Here is a 24614-nt window from a genome sequence, read left to right on the forward strand (position 1 = left end):
TGAAGGTTGTGAATGTGGCATGCATAAAGACCAAAGGCCAGATGGAATAACAGATTCTTGCCCATTTTCACGTGATAACTCTATTGTGATGATTTGAAGTCTATAACGTATACCCATGTAACTAGCAAGTGCAAAGTAAGAACATAACAGTGCTTTTGATATGACAAATTAGCTATTGTGTTTTTGTAAATGTGTATGCAGTATATTCAAACAGTATATCCACATGCTGTATATCGTTATTGATCATTATATTATTTGATATTTGTTGTTGTTTATTGTTAATAACAAATTATTTTACTTGAGTGCTACTGAAAATCTTCTGTTTTGATTTCATGTGGAATTGTGCTTAATTTCTTTTCACTGTGTTATTGGTGTGTGTTTTATGCATATACAGAACCACTTGGACAGCATGCAGGTATTTCAGAAGAGTTTTTATTTACTTGATATTTTAATCTCTGCCTGTACACTAATCAGGGGTATATCCCCCCCTTTTCTTTGGCCCTCTGGAAATAAATGTTAATGGAATGACAGTTCAGAATGGAAAGTGGTAATGATTTGGGATTAAATTGCTTGTGATATTTTATGCATAAGTCAAACCAAGGTGGCAGTCCATCAAGAGGTCATGCTGATTTTGATGGGAGATATTGCTTTAGATTTATTTTCATTTTAAAACATGAGATTCAAGAGCTGAACAATGTCGTATAGTGGACGTGAAACAATGGCCAGTCATTTATTCATTGCTGAGGTTTTGCTGTTGTAGCTAGCTGCAGTGTTGTATCAGTGCAGACAGAATTCTTTTCCGGTTCTTGAATGTTTGCTTTTCAAAGGCAAGGCTGTCCTTTCCATACAGTGATGACTCATACTCGCCTCCTCCATTCAGCTTGACATCAAAGCATGTGCAAGCATCCACACTCCACTTGGCTCGTAGCCCGCACTGCTTACCGGACAGATGCTGGGGATATGGGTTGTCACAGGACAGAGCAGGACAGAAGGTCTGGCTGGGACACAGGAGAGGCTCTTATCATCCCTGACTTTAGTTATGGCTTCATTCTAATGTCTGAGGGGATTTTGCTTAGATGCTGGCATAATGGAAACTATTTCAATTATGAGGACGTTCTAACATTCTGATTTGACAAAAATAAGCAGACTTCCAGACGTAAAGAGGGAAAGACCAATTTGATCCTATCATCCTGCTCTGACGAGTTCATTCTGGTTGGAGTTGCATGCAGTGTGTTTCACTAGGCTGCTACAGTACTGGTCATACACACCCAGGGAAGGGCTTTGAGATGGTGATAGGCTAACAAACCCACTGAATCATATGCAGCGATTGCAAAGGTCACTCCTCTGATAGCATGTTCACGCGCTGGCAAACAATAACTTGTCTGTATGAAAGTCAGAGCTGAACGAAACGCCACAGACATTGTGCATTAGGCATCACTTTGCTTTGGGGAGTGCATGCAGGAAATGACATGGTAACTTTAGCAAACCTCTCAGGAATCTGATGAAGGGGCTGATTTGGGTTTATGTGATAAGGGGTTGTCTGTCTACATTTGATGGTTAACACTCAACACTTACCCCTGCCCAAGAGAAGATCATGAGCTGGACACATCTGGGGTTTCTGCTAGGCCTGCCCATGCTCCCACTGCACTGTAGTCTCCTATCAATGGGCCGGTGTGTGGTGACAGACAGTATTTCACTGTAGAAAGCCAAGGAATTGACTGCATGGTTCTATGATGTTTTGAATTACTCTTGCCCCTCTTTTGTCAGCTTCGTAACTCATGATGACTCTTGCCTTTATTTTACTATCTCTGTGCAATGAAGTTGAGGAGCATTCCCCGCGCTTTGAACACAGTGCAGTTTTTGGTATGCATACTTCCTCTTAGCAAGAGGCTGCTCTATAGAATAATGTGCATTAACTGTAGTCTTGCATGTGATCTGCTTACTGTCACTAGTTTAGGTGTTTATGACTGGACTGTATTTTGCCTGATAGGAACTTTAAGGCGTCAACTCCCTTTTCTCTGTAAGGAATGAAACCCACGTTTTTAAAGTCCAATATCTCATCCTACCTCATGTTGTGTGTGTGTGTATTTAGACAAGTATACCGGTTTTTCTGCTTCTCTCACTTTCTTTCCTTCTGTTACTTTCTCTTTTGTCTCTCTCTACCTCTTTATCCCTCTTTCTTTCTCTATAAATCGCTCTCTGTCGCCAGGCAAAAGTCCGAGAGCTGGAGGAGAAATGTCGGACACAGAGTGAGCAGTTCAACCTCCTGTCCAAAGAGCTGGAGAAGTTCCGGCTACAGACTGGAAAGTTTGATATCCTTGGCAGTGGCATCGATCCCTTAACAGCGCGTGAAACCCCCGGTTCTCCCAACAAATCCCTCTCCCAGCTCCTCAATGGGCTGGCTGCCCCCACAGTGAAAGGTTAGAGGAATCCCAGAAGAACTTTGTTTTAGCTTGCCTGTGTACTGTACGTCATAGACCACAGCCCATAGACAACAATATAACCGTTATTTCAGTTATCTGTGAGCTGTATGTGGGAGGTTTGAACGGTTGAATCAGACAGTGGGAGCAGTAGAGCAAAATGACCCCAGAGCACATTTTAAATAAACAATCCAATATTATGAGGATGGAAAGAGAAACGTGCAGGTGCTACTGAAATTGGAGATCTGGAAGGCAACGCTTGTGACGTACATGGATGAACATAGAGCAAGTAATGAAATAATCAATCATGATACTGTGTGACATAGCCTTTACCACAGCTTGGCAAATGCTTGTTGTTAACTTAAATAACTAAATACATGCCAATAATACTGACCTTTACATTGGGCCTGTGCCTGGGATCTGACTCTCCTTCTGATTACATAAGGATCTGTATTTTAGACCATGTTTTTTATAACACTAATACAATTCTGATTATTATTTCTCTAATTGTTAATGGGTTGTATCCTGTGGTTTCTTGCAATGTTATATGGTATCATGTATTACATGTATCTTATCAAATGAAGTATGGATGATGAATGGTGATGATAACAAATTACCATCACATGACGGATAGTCAGTGATATATAGCACTCCATTTTGGACATTATTATTACTACTCACAGATAGAAGTATGATTTTAGCAGGCGCGGTCATGTGTCAGATCGGAGCTGTTCCTTTGTTTTGCCCGCAGGCAATGAGAGTCCGCTGAGCAGATCTGTGATCTCTGAGTTCATCCGACCGCTCCAGATCAGTGGGGACAAGCCGGAGCTCCTGTCTGTAAAGCCAACATTCCTCACCCGCAGCAGCAGCCAAGCTGGGAGCTCCCAACGGGCCCTCCTCACCGAGGTGGGCCCTACTAGGTCCCCTACTAACAGCGTCCATCTGCATGTCCCTCCCTCTCCACTCATTCGAACTCAAACTAATCACTCATTCAGTGTCATTCCATTTTAATAAGCCTCTGACATGAAATATACTGTTCTTGAAATAGGAGAGTGCATGGATGGCCCTGCTTGTATAGGCCTAATGGGGATGGACCTAAATAGTTTGCTCGCTCTTTCTAACAACTCCTCTGAAGATGGAAAATAATGTATTACACTAATGTTTCATAATTACAGCATTTATTACATGTTTGCAAAATAGCTTCCTGTCATGAAAGTGTAAGCTGAAGTCCCACTCCTGTCGAGAGGCAGGACTGAGGAAACAGTGAGGCAGAGAGGATGGGGTGTGAAATGGCCGATCTGTTTACTTTTACTCTCCTCTGCTGGGAGGATTGGCAGGTTTACACAGTGTTTAAAGGAGAAGATTATAGTCTCAGCTATCATGAAAGGCCAAATCAGTCTCACTGATTTCCACAATAGAGAGCATAACATGTATTTAAATTGCATAAGGAAAACCTAGGGTCATCCTAAGAAAATAATATGATAAGTGAAGAAAAAAAAATCTATTATATTTGGCTGTTACATCTCTCAAGGTTTGCTCTCTCACCAGATGGACAAAGAACTAAGCTCAACGACTAGGACCAAGAAGAGGTTCACAGGCAAGGTCCGTCTGTGCATCGCCCGGTACAGGTGAGAGGAGGGAGCTGCTTTGAGATGCCTTACACTACAGTGTCATATAAAAATGCATCCCTGCACAGCCCATTTCAACAGTGTGTCCCACTGAGGTTTGAACTCACCGCTTAATAATGATGCCGTGCTCTGCTCTCACCAAAGAAAATGAACTGGCAGCAGAAAAAAATGGAATCCCCCAGAACAAAGGCAAATAAATACATTAATGAAACCTAGTGCTGTCCACCCACGCTGCTTCTCTCTTTTAGTATGTTGGAAAATTTTATATTTTGCATTTGTTTTTTAATGCAGCTTTCAGCAATTCCCCTTTCAGAGTCACATACGGGTACTGCAGGGTTTGTGGCAAAAATTAAGACTGTGCTTGGATTTGAACCTGAATTCATCATCTAGCTTGAGATAATTAGCCAGAGATATTTCCACTTGTGATGGGTTCAGAGGAACAACACAGTGAGTTCATCAGTTTGACTCTATTGCACTCTGCTCTTTATTTCCCCTAGTTATAACCCCTGTAATGGGCCCAATGAGCATCCTGAGGCAGAGCTCCCCCTGGTGGCAGGGAAGTACCTCTATGTGTACGGCACCATGGATGATGACGGCTTCTATGAAGGTTTGATATCTCACTGTATTTTACCCTCTCTTGGTTAGAAACCGATCCACATGGTTTAAAAATAATAATAATAATTTCAGAACAGAATGATGTTGCTAATAGACCGCATGGATTATGGTATGTATTTACTGTAAGGGCATTAGATGAGACGAGGATTAGGCAGTTGTGGATCAATCAGTGCTAATATGGCTTTTACGATTGTTATCTCCTCTTCACTGTACTGTGAGTGTTGTTGTCAATACCACTTACTGCTCTTCACAGTGAGTGTTGTTGTCAATACTACTTACTGCTTCTCTCTCTCTCTCTCTCTCTCTCTCTCTCTCTCTCTCTCTCTCTCTCTCTCTCTCTCTCTCTGTTCATCAGGAGAGCTGCTGGATGGACAGCAGGGCCTCGTCCCTTCCAACTTTGTGGACTTTGTTAAGGATGAGGAAATGCCCTCTGCTCAGCACAGGGACGGGGCCAAAGAGTCAGGCTACCTCAGTAGTAACCACAGCAGCCTGGGCTCCACAGGGCTGGGCAGCATGTGCCTGAGCAGCATCAGCAGCCTGCTGTCTGACAGTAAGCTGGACCTGGAGACCAGCCTAGAGAGAAATATGGAGAGAAACCTGGGGAGCAACCTCAGTTCCACTTTGGGTTCTACTCACTGTTCCACTCTTGGCAGCCACATGGGTTCCACTCACGGTTCCACTCTGGGCAGCCACATGGGTTCCACTCTGGGCAGCCACATGGGTTCCACTCTGGGCAGCCACATGGGTTCCACTCTGGGCAGCCACATGGGTTCCACTCTGGGCAGCCACATGGGTTCCACTCTAGGCAACCACATGGGTTCCACTCTGGGTTCCAGTCACGGTTCCAGTCACGGTTCCACTGGCCTGGGTTCCAGTCTGAGCAGCACTCTGACTAGCCTGGGCAGCAGCAGCCTGGGCATGGACTTTCTGGGCTCCATGGGTTCCTGCAGTAACGGGACGGGGACCCTGGATGTCAGCATTGACGAGATTGGTGAAAACATCGTGCCTTACCCTCGCCGCATCAATCTGATCAAACAGCTGGCCAAGAGTGTGATCGTGTGCTGGGACCCACCGGTGGTGCCGCCCGGCTGGGGCTCCATCAGTGGCTACAACGTCCTGGTGGACAAGGAGGTGAGGATGAGCGTGCCTTTTGGAGGCAGGACAAAGTCGCTAATTGAAAAGCTCAACCTGGCCACCAACACCTACCGCATCTCGGTGCAGAGCATCACGGAGCAAGGCCCGTCTGACGAGCTACGCTGCACTCTGCTGGTGGGGAGGGACGTGGTGGTGGCTCCTTACTACCTGAGGGTGGACAACATCACACAGACCTCTGCTGAGCTCTCCTGGCAGCCTAGCAACAGCAACTACAGCCACACCATCTTCCTGAACGAGGCTGAGTATGACATGGTGAAGGCAGGGGCCTACAAGTACCAGTTCTTCCAACTGAAGCCCATGACCGTTTACAAGGTGAAGGCTGTGGCGCGGACACACCAGATGCCTTGGCAGCTGCCCTTGGAGCACAGGGACAAGAGGGAGATCTCTGTGGAGTTCTGCACCCAGCCTGCAGGTCAGCCCTCCTACTACCTCTCCCCCATCATTAAAACCCAAACTTAGTCATCAGGTGACATTTTGCATAATTGTAAGAATTGCTTGGTGTGTTGATGGATCGGTCTGCTTTCATGTCTCCAAAAGAGGTGTACTCAGCATAACTGGCCTGGTTGTTTGTCTCTTCATGGGGTATTGAGGAGGCTGTGCAAGTGTAGCTAGTTCCTGCTGCTTCTGCTGCCTTTTGTATATCCAGCCTGCACAGCCGTATACACTCACTGAGTTCTCCTGCTCTCAAAACCATTTCTGTCTGGAAAGCATCAGGCAATGTAGGGTAAACACAGCAATCTATTTACTTTATCTCTGACAAGCTTTGAGGCCATTATATTTACAGCCTTGTACCTGACAGACATCAAAAGGCTCGCTTTCATATTTCTGTCACTTTTTTTGATTGCCCTCAAGGATTTGTATGCTCTGGCTTTGATAAGAGATGCACATGCTAAAGATGGAGGGAAAAACAAAGTGTGATGAATAGACGTCCAAGAAGCGTTTGCCGCAGGAGGCTGCATATCATCAGTGGACTAGAGAGGAAACCGATTCGGGAGGGAAACTCTAGATGCCTAATGGGTGTAAATAGTGTGTTCTGTAGCTCTCTGGGATTGGTCCCCTGAGACCCCCCTCTTGCTGAGAGAGAGGACTCTTCCTGCTAGGCTTTCAATTTATAAGAAAATCACTTTACAACCACCTAAAAAGAATACTACCAATGATTTCCCTCTGTCTGGACTGAGTGTGTCTAAAATACTGATCAACTAAAGAACAAGCTTGCTAAGTCCAACTGTACATTTTTGCAATCCTGAAATGAATTGAGCTGACTTATTGTACTGTCTAGCCGTGCTGTGTGTGAGGGAGTTGGTTAGGAAGAGGAGGATAAGGTGTGAGGGAGGGGACAGGACAGGAGGGGCAGTGTGAAGACAGCTGCAGCAGGGAGGGGGGCTTATTGCCGCGAACACAGTGGGCCTTCACCTCACAATGTGATGGTGGTGCTTGATAAAGACAGCATTTGAGAGGCTTTCAATTACTGGGGATTGATCTTGTTCCTGAGGATAAAGTCACCAGTTACATGATCCACTTTGTGCTCTCTGCTGTGACATAAGGTATTACAGTCCTCTCTCCGTTGATGTATTTGATGCCACCATCCCACCTTTGTCTTTACGTTCAGTCATTTCCATTGTAATACTGGAGCTTGGAACATGTTAGAATCAATAGTAATGTCTGTCCACAGTGTGACTGGGTGTGAGCTCATCACATGGTCCGTTAAACTCATTGAACTCAGAGAGTCACCTGGAGCAGACTGTCTCAGCATCAGCCTCCAACACTAGTGTCTAGGAGGTCGGTTCTATGCATGGAATTGTTCTCTTCAAAAGTACTCTGTGTGTTGACTTTTGTTACGCTGTTGTATTTGAGTATAAAGCGTGCCACATGTGGAGTTCTAACCAGGACCACTGCTTAACCAGAGATGGTTAGAAATAAGTGGATGTATCATGCAGTCTAAATGTCATACAAGGGTTATTCATCTTAGTTGTTTTTCTCTGCATGAATGTACATAGATGGATGGGTTACATTGACATGATTTAAATGCACATTTGAGCTCTCACTGACACTCATGATTTATAATAGTCATAGTTTAATGACTAAAATAGCTGAACGCTCAGAATGTCTACTGCTGAATCCTCTTCAGAAAGGGGTGTACAAGGTAGGTATATATCTTATGACAATCATCTAGTGGAGAGATGTGATTTAAGATGTATTGACGCACATCATCAGACTGTGCTCTGCTCTTCACTGCTCTGCTCTCCACTGCTCTGCACTGCACTTCGCTGCTCTGCACTGCGCTTCGCTGCTGTGCTCTGCCCTTCGCTGCTCTGCTCTGTCTTTCACTGCTCTGCTCTGTCTTTCACTGCTCTTCACTGCTCTGCACTGCTCATCGCTGCTCTGCACTGCTCTTCGTTGCTCTGCTCTGCTCTGCTCTGCACTGCTCATCGCTGCTCTGCACTGCTCTTCTCTGCTCTGCCCTTCGCTGCTCTGCTCTGCCTTTCACTGCTCTGCTCTGCACTTCACTGCTCTGCACTGCTCATCACTGCTCTGCACTGCTCTTCTCTGCTCTGTCTTTCACTGCTCTGCTCTTCACTGCCCTTCACTGCTCTGCACTGCTCTTCGCTGCTCTGCACTGCGCTTCGCTGCTGTGCTCTGCCCTTCGCTGCTCTGCTCTGTCTTTCACTGCTCTTCACTGCTCTGCACTGCTCATCGCTGCTCTGCACTGCTCTTCGCTGCTCTGCTCTGCCTTTCACTGCTCTGCGCTGCTCTGCACTGCTCATCGCTGCTCTGCACTGCTCTTCTCTGCTCTGCCCTTCGCTGCTCTGCTCTGCCTTTCACTGCTCTGCTCTGCACTTCACTGCTCTGCACTGCTCATCACTGCTCTGCACTGCTCTTCTCTGCTCTGTCTTTCACTGCTCTGCTCTTCACTGCCCTTCACTGCTCTGCTCTGCTCTTCACTGCTCTGCCCTTTACTGCTCTGCTCTTCACTGCTCTACTCTGCCCTTTACTGCTCTGCTCTTCACTGCTCTACTCTGCCCTTTACTGCTCTGCTCTTCACTGCTCTACTCTGCCCTTTACTGCTCTGCTCTTCACTGCTCTGCTCTTCACTGCTTTTCACTGCTCTACTCTTCCCTTTACTGCTCTGCTCTTCACTGCTCTGCTCTGCCCTTCACTGCTCTACTCTTCCCTTTACTGCTCTGCCCTTCACTGCTCTGCTCTGCCCTTCACTGCTCTGCTCTGCTCTTCACTGCTCTGCTCTGCTCTTCACTGCTCTGCTCTGCTCTTCACTGCTCTGCTCTGCTCTTCACTGCTCTGCTCTTCACTGCTCTTCACTGCTCTTCACTGCTCTACTCTTCCCTTTACTTCTCTGCTCTGCCCTTCACTGCTCTGCTCTTCACTGCTCTGCTCTGCCCTTTACTGCTCTTCACTGCTCTGCTCATCACTGCTCTGCCCTTTACTGTTCTGCCCTTCACTGCACTGCTCTGCCCTTTACTGCTCTGCTCTTCACTGCTCTGCTCTTCACTGCTCTGCGCTTCACTGCTCTGCTCTTCACTGTTCTACTATTCATTGCTCTGCTCTTCACTGCTCTACTATTCATTGCTCTGCTCTTCACTGCTCTGCTTTTCACTGCCCTTCACTGCTCTGCTCTGCCTTTCACTGCTCTACTGTGCACTTCACTGCTTTTCTCTGCCCTTCACTGCTCTGCCCTTCACTGCTCTGCCCTTCAAGGCTCTGCTCTGCCCTTCACTGCTCTGCCCTTCACTGCTCTGCCCTTCAAGGCTCTGCTCTGCCCTTCACTGCTCTGCACTTCACTGCTCTGCTCTGTCCTTCACTGCTCTGCGCTTCACTGCTCTGCTCTGCTCTGCCCTTCACTGCTCTGCTCTGCCCTTCACTGCTCTACTATTCACTGCTCTGCTCTGGGATAGATGGTACTGAATGGGCAGCTGACTACATCTGCTGCCTCTGTATGAGTGTGCGCGTGTGTGTGCATGCGTAAGCGCGCACACATGTGTGTGTGTCAATGTCTGCGGGGCACTGTCAGCTCAGCACAGATGGGTCATGTTGGTTAGCACACAGCAGAGGCAGCAGAGGTAGACGGACTGTGGAAACCAACTTGACTGCTCTGAGGAATACACTATCAAAAGTATGTGGACATCCCTTCAAATTAGTGGATTCGGCTAGTTCAGCCACACCCGTTGCTGACAGAGTTATACAATTGAGCACACAGCCATGCAATCTCCATAGACAATTATTGACAGTAGAATGGCCGTACTGAAGCGCTCAGTGACTTTCAAAGTGACACCTTCCAACAAGTCAGTTCGTAAAATGTCTGCACTGCTAGAGCTACCCCGGTCAACTGTGCTGTCAACTGTGCTGTTGTCAAGTGGAAACGTCTAGAAGCAACAACGGCTCAGCCGCAAAGTGCTAGACGACACAAGCTCACAGAGCGGGACTGCCGAGTGCTGAAGCTTGTGTCGCCTATAAATCTTCTTTCCTCGGTTGCAACTCTCACTACCGAGTTCCAAACTGCCTCTGGAAGCAATATCAACACAAGAACTGTTCGTCGGGAGCTTCATGAAATGGGTTTCCATGGCCGAGCAGCCGCACAGAAGCCTAAGATCACAATGCGCCAATGCCAAGCGTCGGCTGGAGTGGTGTCAAGCTCGTCGCCATTGGACTCTGGAGCAGTGGAAACTCGTTCTCTGGACTGATGAATCACGCATCATTGTCTGGTAGTCCAACGGACGAATCTGGATTTGGCGGATGCCATGCGAACGCTACCTCCCCAATGCATAGTGCCAACTGTAAAGTTTCGTGGAGGAGGAATAATGGTCTGGGGCTGTTTTTCATGGTTCGGGCTAGGCCTCTTAATTTCAGTGAAGGGATATCTTAACGCTACAGCATACAATGACATTCTAGACAATTCTGTGCTTCAAACTTTGTGGCAAAAGTTTGGGGAAGGCCCCATCCTGTGTCATCATGACAATGCCCCTATGCACAAAGCGAGGTCCATACAGAAATGGTTTGTCGAGATCAGTGTGGAAGAACTTGACTGGCCTGCACAGAGCTATGACCTCAACCCCATCGAACATCTTTGGGATTAGTTGAAACGCAGACTGTGAGCCTGGCCAAATTGCCCAACAGTCCCTGCAGCAATGTTCCAACATCTAGTGCAAAGCCTTCCCAGAAATGTGGAGGATGTTATAGCAGCAAACATAAATGCAATGGTTCATTGGATCAGTCTAAAACTTTGCACATACACTGCTGCCGTCTAGTGGCCAAAATCTAAATTGCACCTGGGCTGGAATAATGCATTATGGCATTTCTCTTGCATTTGAAAGATTATGGTACAAAATAACATTTATTTTTATTTTCTTTGTATTATCTTTTACCAGATCTATTATGTTATATTCTCATACATTCCCTTCACATTTCCACAAACTTCAAAGTGTTTCCTTTGAAATAATACTAAGAATATGCATATCCTTGCTTCAGGGCCTGAGCTACGGGCAGTTAGATTTGGGTATGTCATTTTAGGCGAAAATTGAAAAAAGGGGCAGATCCTTAAGAGGTTTTAATTGCTTTTTTAACTAACAACCCACACAGGTGTGGTTCCTAAGATGGCACCAATAAATATGGCAGCTCTGCTTCTAGCTCCTTTGCAGTATTTCATTTTTTTGTGTTATTTCTGTATTGCCGTATTACCTCTCAAGAGAATTCTCTTCGGTTATAGTCACAGTCATGTATATTCCCACTCAAGCCGATACCACAACGACCCTCAAAGAACTACACGGGACTTTATGCAAACTGGAAACCACATGTCCTGAGGCCACATTTATTGTAGCTGGGGATTTTAACAAAGCAAATTTGAGGAAAACGCTACCAAATTTCTACTAACACATTTTACTGGAGTACTCGCTCTGGGAAAACATTGGACCACTGCTACTCAACTTTTCAAAATGCCTACCCCTCCTCCGCCCTCCCTTCGGCAAATCTGATCACGACTCCATTTTTCTTCTCCCTTCCTATAGGCAGAAACTCAAAACAAAAAACACCCGTGCTCAGGTCTATTCAACGCTGGTCTGACGAATCGGAATCCATGCTTCAAGATTGTTTTGATCATGCGGACTGGGATATGTTCCGGGTAGCCTCTGAGAATATAATTGACGAATACACAGACACGGTGACTGAGTTCATCAGGAAGTGTAAAGAGGATGTTGTACCCACTGTGTCTATTAAAACCTTCCCAAACCAGAAACCATGGATAAATGGCATCATTCACGCAAAACTGAAAGCACAAACCACAAACTGAAATCATTTAACCATGGCATGGCGACTGGGAATATAGCTGAATACAAACAGTATAGTTATTCCCTCCGCAAGGCAATCAAACAGTTAAAACGCCAGTACAGAGACAAAGTGGAGTCGTAAATCAATGGCTCAGACACGAGACGTATGTGGCAGGGTCACCGACAATCATGGACTAGAAAGGGAAGACCAGCCACGTCGTGGACACCGACATCTTGCTTCCAGACAAGCTAAACACCTTCTTTGCCCACTTTGAGGATAACACAGTGCCACCTATGCGGCCCACTACCAAGGACTGTGGGCTCTCCTTCTCCATAGTTGACGTGAGTAAGATATTTAAGCGTGTTAAACCTCGCAAGACTGCTGGCCCAGACGGCATCCCTAGCCGTGTTCTCAGAGCATGTGCAGACCAGCTGGCTGGAGTGTTTATGGACATATTCAATCTCTCCCTATCCCAGTCTGCTGTCCCCACTTGCTTCAAGATGTCCACCATTGTTCCTGTACCCAAGAAAGCAAAGGTAACTGAATTAAATGACTATTGCCCCGTAGCACTCTCTTCTTTCAGCATGAAGAGCTTTGAGAGGCTAATTAAGGATCATATCACCTCTACCTTACCTGACACCCTAGACCCACTTCAATTTGCTTACCGCCCTAATAGATCTACAGACGATGCAATCACCATTGCACTGCACCCTGCCCTATCCATAGGGCGGCGCACAATTGGCCCAGCGTCGTCTGGGTTTTGCCGGGGTAGGGCGTCATTGTAAATAAGATTTTGTTCTTAACTGACTTGCCTAGTTAAATAATGGTTAAAAAAAAATCCCATCTGGACAAGAGGAATACCTATGTAAGAATGCTGTTCATTGACTATAGCTCAGCATTCAACACCTTAGTTCCCTCCAAGCTCATCATTAAGCTCAGGGCCCTGGGTCTGAACCCTGCCCTGTGCAACTGGGTTCTGGACTTCCTCACGGGCCGCCCCCAGGTGGTGAAGGTAGGAAACAACACATCCATTTTGGTGATCCTCAGCACTGGGACCCCACAAGGGTGCGTTCTCATCCCCCTCCTGTACTCCCTGTTCACCCATGACTGCGTGGCCACACACGCCTCTAACTCAATCATAAAGTTTGCAGACGACACAACAGTAGTAGGCCTGATTACCAAAAATGACGAGACAGCAAACGGGGAGGAGGTGAGAGCCCTGGGAGAGTGGAGGCAGGAAAATAACCTCTCACTCAACGTCAACAAAACGAAGGAGCTGATCATGGACTTCAGGAAACAGCAGAGGGATCACGCCCCTATGCACATCGACGGGACCGCAGTGGAGAAGGTGGAAAGATTTAAGTTCCTCGGCGTACACATCATTGATGATCTGAAATGGTCCACCCACACAGACAGTGTGGTGAAGAAGGCGCAACAGCCCCTCTTCAACCTCAGGAGGCTGAAGAAATTTGGCTTAGCCCCTAAAACCCTCACAAACTTTTACAGATGCACAATTGAGAGCATCCTGTCGGGCTGTATCAACTGTAGCAACTGCACTGCCCGCAACCGCTGGGCTATCTAGAGGGTGGTGTGGTCTGCCCAAAAAATCACTAAGGGCAAACTAGCTGCCCTCAGGACACCTACAGCACCCGATGTCACAGGAAGTTCAAAAAGATCATCAAAAATGTTCACCCCGCTATCATCCAGAAGGCGAGGTCAGTACAGGTGCATCAAAGCTGTGACCGAGAGACTGAAAAACAGCTTGTTTACATACTGCTTTTCTTATCTCATATGTATATACTGTATTTTATTCTACTGTATTTTAGTCAATGCCACTCCGACATTGCTCAATGTAATATTTATTTGATTTGTGGAAGCACCTGCTTTAATTAAATATACAGTACATTGTATCCCTCATTTACTCGTGTTTCCATTATTTTGGCAATTACCTGTACATACAATACACATCATATTGTTTCCTAATTGTCTCATTACACACTTTTATTGCTTAAATAATCAAATTAAACATTAACTATCGAGTGCCTCTCAGGCATTGTATGGAATCAGGTCAAGACATTATTCTCCTTTAATGGAATATACTGACATCTCAGCTGATATTGTATTGTTTTTGAAGTGTTATAATGTATTGTGTTAAATCCTTACACTCCTGTGTTTCTGCTGTCCTCCCTAGGTCCTCCCTTCCCTCCCCAGGAGGTGCAGGTCCAGTTGGGCCAGAACCCTGGGGTGCTGCAGGTACGATGGAAGCCCCCCCTCCTCACCCCCACTGGAACCTCCAACGGAGCCAACGTGATTGGCTATGCCGTGTGCACAAAGGGACAAAAGGTGCGTTTGAATGATGTATTATGCAGAACCTCATGTTCAACCCTGTGAAAGGGAGTGAATGCTGCAACCTCTAACCTTCAATGCTGTGAGTTGTGTGTAACACTCTACCGCCATCTGGTGGATGAAACAGGGATGTTCAGTCTGGTTTCTGCAGGGCTTTTGTCATGCAGTGATTTGCAAACAGATGTTAACCAGGGTCCATTTTGCCTGAAATAATATATTATGTTTGTTACATAAGATATGTGTATTGAAGAGGTGTGTGTGTGTGTGTGTGTGTGTGTGTGTGTGTGTGTGTGTGTGTGTGTGTGTGTGTGTGTGTGTGTGTGTGTGGTCCCTGTCCTGTGTGTGTCCAGATAGCGGAGGTGATGTACCCTACGGCAGACTATGTGACAGTGGAGCTGAACAGGATCCAGTGTCTGGAGGCCAGGGAGGTCATTGTCAGGACGTTGTCAGCAGAAGGAGAGTCTCAGGACTCCCCCGTGGCCACCATACCGTACAATATCCTGGGGCCTCCCCATCACTCACCCCACCATCACCCCCATCCTATGCCCCAGCACCACCCGCCACACACACAAACACACCCACCCTACCCCCAGACCTACCCCTTGTCACACCCCCAACCTCAGGTCCACCCTCAATCCCAGCCCTACACCCTGCCCCATGGTCAGCCCCTGCGCCACCCACCCCCTCACCCCCACCCCCAACACCAGCCTTACCCCATGTCTAAGCCCAAACTAGTAAGTGCCAGAGAGTCAGAAACCAAAGAGCATGAGGCAGGCCTGCGGCCTGGCCTGCCCTGGGAACGCTCCCTCTCGCCCCTCCCTCCTCCCATGTGTGGACACACTCTGGAGCCGCCCCACTTCCAGGGGCGCCGTTCGCCCTCTCCTCAGAGGATCCTGCCCCAGCCTCAGGGAGCCCCCATCCCCAACACCATTGCCAAGGCCATGGCCAGGGAAGCTGCACAGAGAGTGTTCGCTGAGAGTAACCGGGTAAGCAGCCACAGAGCGACTATACATACAGTATACTTAAGTAATAAGGCCCAAGGGGGTGTGGTATATAGCCAATATACAACGGCTAAGGGCTGTTCTTAGGCACGACGCAACGCGGAGCAGTAAATTAGAGCAGTAAAAATACATGTTTTGTCACATCAGCATTCCGGGCTCGAACCACCAAGTTTATAATTCAGATTGACCTATGGCATGATGATGTACAGCGCCAACAGAGCTTGATTTGTGTGCCAAGTGCCTTCGAGACTCTCAACACTACATGGTACTACCGAGTCAACACTATAGAGAACTAATATCATATATCATTGTGATGGTGTGATGCATCTGCAGCAGAGGAGGCTGGTGGGAGGAGCTATAGGAGGACGGTCTCATTGTAATGGCTGGAATGGAATAAATGGAATGTCGAACGTGGTTTCCATATGTTTGATGTGTTTGATACGTTCCATTTATCCCATTCCAGCCATTACAATGAGCCCGTCCTCCTATAGCTCCTCCCACCAGCCTCCTCTGACCTGCAGCTATATGTAAGGTTTTCTTGTCTCTGTTTTCCTGTCAGATTGAGAAGAGGAACATCTTCAGTGAGCGGAGCATAAACTCTGATGAGGAGGAGGATGGTTATGACTCTCCCCACACCAGGAGGAGAGGGGCTTCAGTGGACGAGTTCCTCAGAGGCTCTGAACTAGGGAGACATGTACGGGTAATACAAAACAACAACCCTGTCACATGTTAAATACAGAATAACACACCCACTGGGCACAGACGTCAATTCAACGTGTATTCCACGTTGGTTCAATGTAATTTCATCGGAATGATGTGGAAACAACGTTTATTCAACCAGTGTGTGCCCAGTGGGCAGTTTGTATCTCTCCCCATCATCACTCTGGAGATGTTCCTCCAGGCAAAAATGCATTCTATTCTATTCTGTGTAGAGTTAAAGTGATGTGGAACAAAGAAAAATGAAGACCTTATAAGTTTTAAAATAAGGTGTTACTTTAACCTGTGGCTCATGTTAAAGCTGGTCCTACCCCCCTTTCTCCCAGCACCACTACAGCCACAGTGAAGATTACCAGACAGAGAGCAGCCGCGGCTCAGACCTGTCTGACATCATGGAGGAGGACGAGGACGACCTGTACTCTGAGATGCAGCTGGAGGAGGGCCGTCGACGCAGCATCAACTCTCACAACACTCTCAAGGTACAGCACACACACATACCACATCTAATGGGGGTCTGACCTGGAGAGGAGAGTACGGAGGGGGGTTGGGTGAAAGGGAGGGTCATCCCATCTACCGTGGCCCAGACTGCCCTGTCTCTCACTGTCAGGCTTTACATGCAGGCCCGCTGTGGCTTTGCCTGCTGAGTGCTCCAGCCTTGTCGGAGCTGAACAGCACATTGCATCAGCTTTATCATCCAAGTCTTAACTTACCCATCTGAATGGCTGTAATACACACCCAGCATGTACTGTATGAAGAGGTGAACACAATATGCGTTGTCTTACTGAGCTTGGTATTGATCGAAACATGGAATGTTGTTTTGTCTCAATATGTATTGCATTTTAATGTACAGTTTAAGAATGTCCATATTTTGTAATCATTATTGTTCATGAATACTCTGTTAATACTCTGTGTTTTAACAGAATATCTCAGTGGCCAAACATTTACCTTATAAAATGTACTGTACCATCAGCTAGAAGTGTCATCATGGTACATCGAATGCATAGGGGAATCTCATTTAAGTGAGTTTAGGCTACTTAAATGGAATAATTCACTTTTGGTTGTGTTCGTCTCATGTTCTACCTTTTGTGTTCGAGTTTCTTTTCTTCGTGATGTGTAGATGGTTACCTTTGTGGATGTGTGGACCTGTCTCCATTGAGTATGTTGAAGGGACACATGTGGATGTGTAGCCAGTAGTCATTGTGTAACAAGATCTACTGAGGGACATTATTAGTAGTGAAACAGGCAATTTGTACTGCGTTGATCATAAATACGAAGTAAAGTGTTCAGATGTATTCATTTGGATTGTCGATGTATGAAAGGCTTCCGAGTCGCTTCCAAAGAAACATGTTTATATTTCAGCTGTGAGTAGACTTTCAGTTGATAAGTCAGCCAAATATGATGCCTTACAGTGTATGAATCCAATCCTGTACTCAACAGAACAGTGTTTTTAGGTCTAGTATCAATATGCCGATACTGAATCTGCCTATGTTTCATATGACAGTACCTCATGTCATCCATCAGTATGTCTCATGTCTGTGCAACAAATGAATGTCCTGTATGTATTCATGTCTTTGTATTATGTTCTTGAAATAGAGTAGAGTTCTGTGCAGTAGTACATGCAATAAGGGTCAAAAAGCAGAAGCAAGCACAGCTGAGATTTAGCAAATAGTCATTATTGGAAAATCTAAATCTGTCATAAGAACAGACCTCGGGTCATATCTGAAAATGTTAGAACAGACTGAGATACTTTTAACATGTCTTATTTTGCTTATGCAAGTGCTTTGCTCAGTTTGCTGCCTTATTCCTCTTGGTTAGTATATATATTTCTTATTCACTAGCCCAGGCTGTGCTTGGTGCAATGTGTTTTAAGGCTTTTATTAATTAGTTCATTCACTTATATGTTTCGTGAGTTTGTCACCTGTTTCATTTATCTGTGAGGATTTCTCACATGGCAGATTTACTAATCTGTCCTGGCTACCGAAATCCTCTCCCAGACCCATCCTCAGTGTGGCTGTCTATCACTGCCTTTGGTTCCTCCCACAGATTCCCGTTTCCATTTCCCCAAGCTCACAGAATGACACTGCATGCCTTACATCTGGCCATTCTGCCACAAATAACTAATTATGTCCTTATTTTGTCTTTTTTCTCCCATTTTATTTTTTATTCACACACTGTGTTGTTTCCTGCCTGTTCTAACACCTTCAAAAACTAAACGAACCTCCTGAAATTTAAACAAAACTCTTCATTCAAATGCCAATCCAAACCAATCAACACTGCGCTCCGCTCTGTGGCTGGCCCGTTCTGGTCCTACAGAAGTATTACAGGCGTCAGGACCTGGGAGAGGAGAGGGACTGCTGGAACCTACAGAGGGAGGTGGTGAGACAGAAGTCCCTACGTCGTAAACGGCTCCACAGCATCCCTGAGGTGGCTGAGGACGAGCCTGACGGAGTCAATGGGATGGGTCATCATCATCAGCGCCTGCGCTTTGACGACGAAGGCAGGCCTGGTACACCCCGCATGCATCGCAGGGGCCCCCGTATCTACCAGCAGGACCCCCATCAGCACAACCACCTCTCCCCCAGCAAGAACCACCGTCGCCTGCTGCAGCGTCAGCACTCCTCTCCCCGCTATGCCTACGCTTTCGAGGAGCGCAGTCTGCGCCGGCTCACCAAGAGTCCTGACAGTGGCCTGGACTGTGGCAGCGAGGAGGAGGGCTCTTTGGGGTACAGGGGTTACCCCCACGGCAGCCCCATGAGGGGCCATATCCGCTACATCCACAGTGAGGGGCCGGTAGAACGAAGGGCCCTGGCTGCAGGCAGGAAGAAACAGCTGACACGGCAGTGCAGCATGGATGAGGACTACTGTGACAGCCCTAAGACGGGCCACCTGTCTGACCTGAGGAACAGGGAGGTGCACTACGGGCCAACGCGGGAGCCAGGGCAAAGCCCCAGACACGGAGCCCTGAGCGAGGGCAGGCTCCACGAGCTGGACAGGGCCTATCACAGGGACCTTAGGGCCAGCTATGTGAACAGGCTCAACAGGGTCTCGGACCAGCCGCTGGTGTGTGTGACACAGACTCTTATCTGCTGTATATTCCATCAGCAAGCAGTAAAACCATACCTTTTTTCTTGGTGTTTCTTTTTTTATCTCTATGGGTCTCCCACCTTTACATTGATTTATTTTTGTTTTGTGCAGTATTCTGGCAAGTTATTCGTACATGTTCATGGTGATTCTTATTTGTAGTTTTTCATGTGTGTAGTTTGCTCGTTTTTAGAACGTTCAGTGAGTTTTTAAGTGAAGCTTTTTTGATTACCTAAAGGCCATTTCAAAACATTTTTGTGTCTGATGTCTCTGAGGAGAAAGATTCATTTTAAAACAAAATGGCAGCTCAACCATAATAGTTTGCATGGGGATGCGCTATCCCTATTCTGCTCCGCCCTCCTCCTCTCTCAACCAGCCAATGGGGTTGATATGCAGCTCTGACAGACATCTTGCCCATCCTATCCCACCTTTGACTTTACCATGATTGCTCCACCTTCCACAGGGGATCTCAATTCCAGCATGTCCTGGCTCTCATTGCTCGTAAAGGCTGGGGTCCTATGACAAATCAAGCCTTTCCTAGTGGGACTACATCGAGGGTAGTCTCTCATAGCCTTTAGCTGATTTAGCCATCAGTCCATCTGCATCATGTTAGTGCTTGGCAGACAATGAACTCTCCCCTCTTCATGTTTTCCCCCCAAAAAATTCAGCAGAATGTCCTCTCCTACTCCCATACCACACACAGCAGTGGTCAGCTTGTTGCTCGATTCCCCTGCCCCCATCTCTGTCCCATATATCCTGTATGACTAACTGGATGAGAAGCCTTTGGGCCTCAGTCTCTCTCTGGTTTGGGCCCCAGGCTGAAACCATTCTGGTTGTGCTCAGCTAACCATGCCTTTCTCCATTCTATTTTCTTTCCTCTACTCGCTCACTCCCTCTTCTCATCAAGGAGCTGACATGAGCAGAACAAAAAAAACAAATGGTCTTTAGCTAAACATCTGATCCTGTTGTGGTGTCTGGGGTTGATTTACTTTGGTTCTGTTGATGGTTTATTTATTTGTTTGTTCTCTTTATTTTATGGGTTTATTTATTACTCTTATTTTGCCTCCTTAAGGACAAATGGAAGTGACGTCATTTGCTCTTATAGTTTTGCGATCCTTTTGAATGGCTGGTTCGTTCTGTGAGGAAGGCAGTTTATTTTAACTTAAGCTGTATTTTCTCTCCCTCTAAAGATTATAGGGAACTCCCCCTCCCATGGATGCTCCCATGGTGACCGGCTGGACCATTCAGGGAGGAGGCCGGTCCACGGCGGCAACCCCCCACAGCGACGGCCCATGATGGTTCCTTCCATTGGTTAGTGCGGTCACAACATGACGAGAGGCCCCGGCCTCCTCTGCAGGGACTGTTGTTGTGTATTTATTTATCCCATGTGTCGCCTTACTCATGTGAGCTGAGCTGAACATCTTTCCCATAGACACATGACCTTAAACAACCATGTAGTTCTCTGTAGTGGTGTGCCCTACACCTGTAGTTTAGTCCATCTTCATACGTCTTTATGGTGTTTCTGACTTGGCATAAGCAGGTCGGGGGAGGGGCTGCTACTGTTTACTTGGTGCTTCTAACAGAAGAAATGAAGAGATGTGTGGTTGTAGGTCTATAGACTTTATATACTGTGATCCTAGAGGGCTCACCCGCTTTAACCCTTCCCTCTGTCTCACACAGTGCAAAGCACTGCTGTTTTACATTGAAGAACTCCAGAGTACAACCTGTTTCCTTATCCCACCACCTGACCCCCCTTCCCCAGCAGCATGTCCAGCCAAGCCGTGGGCCAGAGCAGTGTGGGGGGGTCCCTAACAGTAACACTGTGATCTGATTGGTATCGTCTGTAGAGATCACCATGATGGAGAGTAACAGTGAGCGGAGTGAGGGGAACCTCTCACCTGGCAAGGAGAATGTTTACTATCACGGCAGTGTAGCTCGGCACAGGACATACCATCATAATGGTATGTGGCCCAGCTTCTCTCTAGAACAAAATATATAAACCTTGCAAATGACAGAAAAGACAGTGTTAAGAACCCTAATTGATATTAGAGGTGAATGGTAGTCTAAAGCTTGAGTGTGAATTTTACACGAGGCTGACAGGGAAGACAAGATGTACACTTTTTCTGTAGCTGAAGAATGAGTGTCCCCTTCCTGTATGTCTGCCTGCAGCCTCAATTCCAGGCCTCCCTTTGAGGTCCCCTTCCTTCCTTCCTTCCTTCCTTCCTTCCTTCCTTCCTTCCTTCCTTCCTTCCTTCCTTCCTTCCTTCCTTCCTTCCTTCCTTCCTTCCTTCCTTCCTTCCTTCCTTCCTTCCTTCCTTCCTTCCTTCCTTCCTTCCTTCCTTCCTTCCTTATTTTCACCCTCCCTCTGCTCCTCCTTGGCCCTCCTCCCAGGGCGTATTGCCTCCCCCTGTTGACTCTGTGATTTTCCATGACTGATTGTTTACAGTCCAGTGAGAAGGAAAACCATTGGATGTGTAAGTGGACTGGTGTCTTGTTGGTATCACTCCATTGCACAGTGATGAAACTGCTGTCATCTAAACCAAACATTAGTATTGTATCATTAAAACATCATTTAACAGAAATGTTCACAGAATTGTGCTATTGAAGCATTTGGTTGGTTCGTGCCAGGAAATCCATGAGTGAATGAATGTGATACTTTTCCCCTCACTGTCCCTGATATGCTCCTGATGAGTCAGGTTTCTGCTATGGCATTTGATGTTCTAATTTCTTTCGGGAATGTTAATTTGCCCTTTACCTTTACTTTATTTCTAATGTGAGCATGGTTTTACCCCTCTTGTATTGATAATGAAGCATACTTCCTCATTTTGGAGAGTGGAACGCATGCATCTGTTGAGCTCTGAGACGGTGAAGTAAAACAGCAATGAACAGTCAGTCTGTTTCCCTCCATTATTTTCATGTGCATTGTCATCTAGTTACCTCTGCATCCCATAGCTTGGCTTGACATGTGCTGGCGTCTCTCCTACTTGACCTCTAACTGTATCTGTGAGTGTTATAAAGGTACTCTGTTTGTTGTTTTGGTGTCTGTCATACCAGCATTCAGAGATGTGTGAAAAAACTGCCAATCTGTGCTATCTGTCAATTATAGATAGCACAGACTTTGTAAAATAAGTATCTTGCTAACATATTCTCATTAAATTCAAATTTGTAGATTTTGCTCTGTAATTAGGGTCTTATAAAAAAAACTTGAGCCGGGTGCTCTTTGAGAGGATGATGAACTTCGCAATGGACACAATAGTGTAGAATTACCATTCTTCAAACCCCTTTAAAGCTGTTTTTCACACATACATTTCATGGCCCTCTCCCCTGTCTATCAGCTCTGACAAAGTGACATCTTCTCGTCCCCCTACCCTCCACTCCGCTCTGCTCCCCAGCCTGTCCTGGGCTGGCAGTAGCAGGGCTGGCAGTAGCAGCAGTGCCCTCTCCTATGTTTCAGATGGGTACGGCGGGCAGGGCCGCGGGCGCCGGTCGCCAGAGTACTACGAAGAGTCAGAGCCAGAGGACCTGGCGCGTATATTTGTGGCCCTGTTTGACTACGACCCTCTGTCCATGTCCCCCAACCCTGATGCTGCTGACGAGGAGCTGCCCTTCAAAGAGGGCCAGATCATCAAGGTGTTTGCCTGAGCCACACAGTGCTGTAGTCCAATCTGCTTCACTCAGACTAACAACAATAGGGCCTAGTGATGACTTACAGCAGGGTTCACCAACTGGCGGCCCACGGGCCAAATCAGCAAGTGATTCTAATTTAGGAAATCTGTTCCCACATATTCCCATGCATAATAGAGAGATGTGATCTTATACAAAAGCAAGCAAGGTTTGAAATGATTATATTTTAGTCAACTATATCTGTTTGGGCTTCTTACATTCAATTTGTCTACAATTCAAACAGTCTACAAATGATTATGTTCCAGCCCCCCAACCATCTACTGAAGAGAAAAATCGTCCCGTGGCTGAATCTAAGTTGATGATCCCTGACTTACAGCATTATGGTCATTAAATTTCACTAAAATGGACAGGCCCAGAATTTGATATAATTCTGCATCTACACTTTGAATTTGCTATTAAAACAGTAATGGTGGTGGCAGTCTCTTTCTCTTCCCCCCTGCTAACATTGTTCTCTGTGCTGGTCAGGTGTTTGGGGATAAGGACACGGATGGTTTTTACAGGGCAGAGATCCGTGACCGTCCAGGTCTGATCCCCTGTAACATGGTGTCAGAGATCCAGACTGAGGATGATGAGATGATGGACCAGCTACTCAAACAGGGCTTCCTCCCACTCAACACTCCTGTAGAGAAATTAGGTAGTGCAGCACCTGGACTCCCACTTTCTCTATTTTCTTTTCTCTGCTACTCTTTCGCTCTCTACTTTGCAGTTGAGTGTCTCTATCCTTTCTCTTCTCTTCTTTCTCTAACTTTCTTTTTCTACACTGATGTCTTTTGCTGATGGTACTCTAATTTCTCTGTCTCTACAATCGTTTCCCTCGTTCTTTTTTCTCTCTCTGCTTTCCTGTGAAGTGAACTGCGACCGCTTCAAAGATGGCCGCTCAATAAACCGCAGGTCCCGAAAATCCAAGCGAGGTCTGTGTTCTCTATAGATGCACTCTTCCTTCATCTTCAAGCTTTTCTTCTTCCACCCTTTCTTCACTTTTCTTATGAGTGTTTGAGTAGGGAATTATGGGTATTTTCTGTCAGTCTCCAAAATGCTCGTCTCCAGTAAAGTGGTGGGGGTGTTCATTATGGCTTTCACCTTCATGTACCATGTATCATTGAAACGGAATCATTCATTCAGCCTTTGCCATGGTAATAGACGGTCATTCATGCCAAATCATAAGGCATTACATACTGTCATTTTAGTGTGGGAATTTACAACTGAGAGTAGTAAGGTGAGTATTTCTAGTGTGTTACTTATCATTCTTATTGATTGTCCAGAGAGGAACAGGCGGAGTGGGCGTCAGCACCCCTCGTCCACACGTAGAATGGTGGCCCTGTATGACTACGACCCCAGGGAGAGCTCCCCCAACGTGGATGTGGAGGTACTGTACTGCTAGACCTCTAGCTTTATATCCTCTTCTCCACGGCTCCACCCCCATTTACAGACCAGATACCATCAGGATGCATGTGACTCAATGCCTCTGTCCCTGCCCTTGATTGTATAACATGATATAAACAGAAATAGACAGTCAATTCTTTATAAACTGAGAAAAAGGATATGATCAGGAGTACATTTTGTCCAGGTCACACAGTATTTCCTGTATGCACACCTCAGTTTTTCCTATATTAGATGTCTCACAGCTCATCAGAGAATAATTCAACTGTATGCTATATGCTGTACTGTGTGTATGATGCTTTTGGAGGACC

The 24614-nt window shown here is 46.4% G+C and overlaps 1 protein-coding gene across 10 annotated transcripts in view; it reads left to right on the forward strand.

Annotated features, from left to right (window-relative positions):
• The window catches only part of LOC106579913 (RIMS-binding protein 2), a 116901-nt gene that overhangs the window by 85354 nt on the left and 6933 nt on the right, over positions 1-24614 (forward strand). For 6 of the 10 annotated variants that reach the window (XR_006760884.1, XM_045703078.1, XM_045703079.1 and 3 more), the window contains 16 exons: positions 395-415; positions 2210-2420; positions 3172-3326; positions 3969-4048; positions 4546-4655; positions 5019-6230; positions 14286-14437; positions 14791-15426; positions 16001-16141; positions 16485-16637; positions 18472-19218; positions 20430-20550; positions 22694-22869; positions 23389-23557; positions 23772-23834; positions 24186-24289. Coding sequence is in view for 9 of the 10 variants with exons in the window: in XM_045703078.1 (XP_045559034.1) it covers positions 395-415; positions 2210-2420; positions 3172-3326; positions 3969-4048; positions 4546-4655; positions 5019-6230; positions 14286-14437; positions 14791-15426; positions 16001-16141; positions 16485-16637; positions 18472-19218; positions 20430-20550; positions 22694-22869; positions 23389-23557; positions 23772-23834; positions 24186-24289 (4251 nt within the window). In the remaining variant the exon portion in view is untranslated. The remainder of the gene's footprint in view (positions 1-394; positions 416-2209; positions 2421-3171; positions 3327-3968; positions 4049-4545; positions 4656-5018; positions 6231-14285; positions 14438-14790; positions 15427-16000; positions 16142-16484; positions 16638-18471; positions 19219-20429; positions 20551-22693; positions 22870-23388; positions 23558-23771; positions 23835-24185; positions 24290-24614) is intronic. The other 4 variants (XM_045703075.1, XM_045703077.1, XM_045703080.1 and 1 more) reach the window with 3 other exon arrangements.

The sequence above is a fragment of the Salmo salar genome, chromosome ssa20 (genome assembly GCF_905237065.1).
Source record: "Salmo salar chromosome ssa20, Ssal_v3.1, whole genome shotgun sequence".
Classification (NCBI taxonomy): Eukaryota; Metazoa; Chordata; class Actinopteri; order Salmoniformes; family Salmonidae; genus Salmo; species Salmo salar.